This window comes from Chiloscyllium plagiosum, chromosome 1 (assembly GCF_004010195.1).
Source record: "Chiloscyllium plagiosum isolate BGI_BamShark_2017 chromosome 1, ASM401019v2, whole genome shotgun sequence".
Lineage (NCBI taxonomy): Eukaryota > Metazoa > Chordata > Chondrichthyes > Orectolobiformes > Hemiscylliidae > Chiloscyllium > Chiloscyllium plagiosum.
In genome coordinates this window covers 99,213,675-99,218,567 of record NC_057710.1, presented here as the reverse complement: position 1 = coordinate 99,218,567, position 4,893 = coordinate 99,213,675, and the positions used below count along the sequence as shown (strand labels likewise).

Here is a 4,893-nt window from a genome sequence, read left to right as displayed (position 1 = left end):
AGAAACTTGTTCACCCAGAGAGTGGTGGCTGTGTGGAATGCTCTTCCCCAGAGGGCAGTGGAGGCCCAGTCTCTGGGTTCATTTAAGAAAGAGTTGGGTAGAGCTCTCAAGGATAGTGGAATCAAGGGTTATGGAGATAAGGCAGGAACAGGATACTGATTAAGGATGATCAGCCATGATCATATTGAATGGTGGTGCAGGCTCGAAGGGCAGAATGGCCTACTCTGCACCTGTTGTCTATTGTCTATTGAGTGCTTAACATCTTCATCTGAGATGTACTAAACAGTTAATATCTTTACATTGGTATCTGATTATCTAAGTTTCACTTTCACTGATTGCGTGGATATCTGCCCTCTTATTTTTAGAGTAATTACCTAGGTGTTTCACTTTTTCCTAATAAACCATTCTCCATATTTTCATTAGGTCTAATTGTAGCTTTGCATTGTAACTCTTTCCCAGCATGAAGATGGAAACAAAATGAATATCCCCATGTGGTTTAAACATGGATTTCTGGATGGGTTCTGGGAACAAGCTAAGAGTGGCTAGTTCTTGGGCTCTTATTATCTACAAACATATCCCTTAGCCACCTACAGCTAGTAATCTCCTGTCAAGAATGCTGAGAGCTGCTGCCTGTATGGGGAGGCTGAACTAAACAGCTTCCCTTCATTTTATTATTTAATGTGCATTGTTGTGGAAAAGCAAATTGGGCATTCGTGTGGAAAAAACAATTTTCATCACAGTATGTTCACTTATTTAACTGATACTGTCATTAAATATGTGCTTCCATAATGATGTGTGAAGGGGGTTTAAATTTCACAGTATCTTGGTCACATTGAACTGGAGCACCATGCACTGTGTTGCTATTCCATCCAGTTCACTAAATAACCCTGCCGCAGCCCTTTAATACTGCTGACTCTAGTACTGCACTAATTTCCCCTGCTGGTCTTACAGTTTTTAATATGGACTTTCAGAGGGTCAAGGTTAGCAAGATATGGAGGATAGAGTGATGGGAGTTTATGAATCACATAATGAGCAGGTTATAATCAGACTTGCTACAACCATCATCAGTTCTCAGTCTTCTTTATTTAATCTTTACTGTTTCACAGCCTTTCACAGCTCCTTGTCAGTTGGCAGCCAAAACAGACATTTAGTCCAAGTACTAGAATGTGAGATTTTATTATTACTTCTGCTATGACAGACTCACCAGATTCAACTTTAACACCACTCAGCCTCAAATTTAACACATGGGAAGTCTTGCAGTTCCAAGTATGGTATGGCCAGCTGCCTCAGCATTATCCTAACAAAGGTGTAATTCACTTCTTTTGGCAGTTTTCACTTCAAAATAATTGCACACTTACTTTACTTTCTGCCTGACTGTGAATGCTAGTGAGATGGTGCTAACTTAATGTGTACTGCAGCAACTATAACTCCCCCATCACAGCTCATCAAGATCATTTTTGACAGTGTGTTCTTCTACTGAGCATATGGTACATAGTACTTTGAGTTGGTTTGGGAAAGCAATTTATAGCTCATAAAGAATTAAATAAATTAAATCTGTTTATCTCACATCATACAACATGGAAATGTCTCTTAGAGCTTCAGACAATGAATTACATTTGAAGCAGTGATGGTTACTGATGTTGAGAGCAAGATTTTATGTAACACAGCAATTTACAAAAGGGGAGTTTGAAATTTTATTCTATGTATGTAACTGCCCAGAAGACAGTTCTGTTATTTATTGTAATTGGTCCCTATTTCCCCTGTTAACTTTATTCTTTTCACCCAGAGAACCCACAACCCTCTCCCTGTCATTTTGTTTCTGTGCTCCAAGGGAAACTAATTTCTATACAAATGTAACTAAAGTTTGAAATGATAGAATCATGGTTCTGGAAAATTGTGAAAATAATTAAGACCTATGTGCAACTTTAATATACCACATCGATATCAGTCCTTCAACAAAAATTACCTGATAGTTCCCTCACTATTTCACTAGCACTCATTCTGAACACATTATTTTATACTTTTGCATTTGAATGTTGGAATGAAGTACAGATTATTATTTGCAGAACCAAAAATATTGTATACACTAGAATGTGGACCTTGAGTTTTGAATTAAATAATTTGCAATTTGTACATTTAAATTACAGGTTATAGATGTTTACTGGGGACTGGACCCAGAAGAATGGGACAGTCCAGAACTCCATAGGATTCGGATGAAACTTTTAGAAGATTGCCTGAAAACATCTGCTGGTCCATGTTTCGTTGTGGGTATATAAATATTTACATATAGCCTTAGATATTCTGTGTTTGTGTGGCCTGAAAATATTTTCAGTGAATGTGCTTTCTGTTTGATCTCCAGGCTGTTTTGTAATGGCAGTATCTCTGAATCGCATTTATAAAATTGGTCACTTTTGAAAGGGCAATTAAAACACTAGCACAGAAGGATGGAAAAAGGAAGAAGTATCTGGGATGAAATGACAAAGCTCAGTGAAAGATTTACATGCACTTTTCATGATAAGACTCATTTTCTCTTTTCTTCAATTCAGCTTGTCTTTCTTGAAGCCAAATTTGAATCACTAATTTGGGAGATGAATCTGAAATCAACATCTTAAAAGTTAATACTTGGAGGCCACCAGAAGAATACAGTGCATGGTGTTCTAGAAATTTGTAGGTGGATTGAGAGTAGATGGAAAAATCACGTGTTGTGTGCCTATGCATTTTGAGTAAGCCACATGTAGGTTTCCAGGGAAAGCTGACAGACAGAAAATTCCAGTGTGAAATGATTTGCCTGAAGCTAAAGGTAGGTAAAGCCTGGGGGATGGTCAGGGAGCAGGGAGTGAGAACTTAGAATCTAGGCTACAGAAGCAGGCAGGTCATGAGCCATATAAACAAATCCACAAGGGGCATGAGATAGTCAACTACCCATCCCAAGAGATATGTTCAACTCTAAATTACTATGACAAAGAAAGATACATATATTTTATATTCAGTCATTTATTCAACTCATGTTTTGACTTGAAGTTAATGTTCTTCACCCAAGGTAAAAATAATCCAGGTGAAACTGCAAAAGGCAGATGACTAATAGGTACTTACCCAACAGACTGATAACATGTAGCACTCAAAACTGATTTTCTTATTGCACTGGATATTCCTGGCTCATATCCTTACAACGCTACCCCTTTATTCAAAATCGAGATTCCTTGCCTCTGGGTAGCTCTGCCACTGTAACTTCTTCAGAGCTTTGGGAAACCCTGCAAAGAGATACATGATTATGTAATACTAATTGGCTGATATTGAAGGCAGTCAGCACAGCATCGAGGCACTGCCTATGCACATCGGAGCTTTTCTCCTATGGAACCAATAATCAATACCATGAGATTCTTGAGTAATCCAGAAGATTTGACAATCTTAATTGAATGCAAGGCCACATTTGAAGAGCAGTGTCTCAAAATCTGTACAGCCAAACCTAGTGATAACAGACACACAACCAAAATATTCAGTGCTATTAGTGGTGATTTAGAAGTTTGTACACATATGTATGTGAGATTATAGGCTTACATTATCTGTAGTGGCTTATTTTCATATAGATTCAATTTTACTTCCCCTTCTGAGTTCAAGAAATATATCTTCAAAATCCAGGAATGAGCAATTACATCACCTACGTTCCTTTAAAAATTGGAGTTGTGATTCAGTTTCTGCAATAAATTAGCTAAGAATTCAGCTTTTTCAAGATTAGAAATCAATTAAATTCAGCCTGTGCAATACTTTGTGCTTGTCCTGATTACAAACTTCAGTGTCACCTTCAGAAAATTGTCCCTCAAGTGTAGTAACTTTCCAGTAATCCCTACAACACAAATAGTGCTGATTTTTCATGCTCAGCGGCATTTAATATTAATCTATTCAGTAGGCTGTTTTGAGATTTCCCATACAATAGCCCAAATCCCTTCTTACACACCTGGTCCAGGAGCTTCAGCAGAAATGAAACCAAAAAGGTTTATTTCGTAGGAAGAAGTTAATTTTCACAATAATACAATAAAATACACAAAACTCCATTATAGAATAAACTAATATTAAATAAAGAATAAATACAGTGTTTTATCATAATTTCCTTGTTATGCTCCTCCTTTGCTTAAAAGGGAGTCTTAAATATAATGCTAATAAAGTACTGAATCATGGAAGTTACATTTGAATGACCAAAGTTTTGAGTTCACTCATTCCATTGTACCCCATTTGAAAGTTGAATGTTAATTTTTGCAAACTGGATCCAGCTTAGTTGCTTTGCTTGCAGGCTTGATCTTAAATTCCACTCCTGAACATGATTTTGCTTACACTGACGCTGACCTTAGTTGACACAAATTACTATTCCCTGATTTGCATCTCACTTCTGTCTGAGTGATCTTGCTTTCCCTGTCCTTGTTGATGCTTTGCATTGATATTTTGTTGACCATGCTCAGTTTTACTTCTCCATTCACCCACACTATTCCGAATCTGTTTCTCACCTTTTTTCTCCTTATTGAAAACTTTGTGTCACTCACCTCTTTTAACACACTTGCCCGAAGTCGACACCCAATATTATTTCCTTATCTATGTTTTAAGTGCACTCTATTCCACTTTCCCAGGTTCAGCTTTCATTTCCCTATGGTGAAGTGGTTCTTTCCGTAACTAACTCTCACTCCAAAGTTTAAATTGTCTAAAGTAAAACAGTCGAGGAGAAAGTGAGGGCTGCAGATGCTGGAGATCAGAGCTGAAAATGTGATGCTGGAAAAGCGCAGCAGGTCAGGCAGGATCCAAGGAACAGGAGAATCGACGTCTCGGGCATGAGCCCTTCTTCAGGAATGAGGAAAGTGTGTCCAGCAGGCTAAGATAAAAGGTAGGGAGGAGGGACTTGGGGGA

At 37.9% G+C, this 4,893-nt stretch overlaps 1 protein-coding gene across 2 annotated transcripts in view; it reads left to right on the top strand.

Moving 5' to 3' along the window:
* The window catches only part of LOC122551438 (NACHT and WD repeat domain-containing protein 2), a 125,528-nt gene that overhangs the window by 77,837 nt on the left and 42,798 nt on the right, over positions 1–4,893 (top strand). For both annotated transcript variants that reach the window (XM_043693346.1, XM_043693356.1), the window contains one exon: positions 2,148–2,264. In XM_043693346.1, the coding sequence (XP_043549281.1) occupies positions 2,148–2,264 (117 nt within the window). The remainder of the gene's footprint in view (positions 1–2,147; positions 2,265–4,893) is intronic.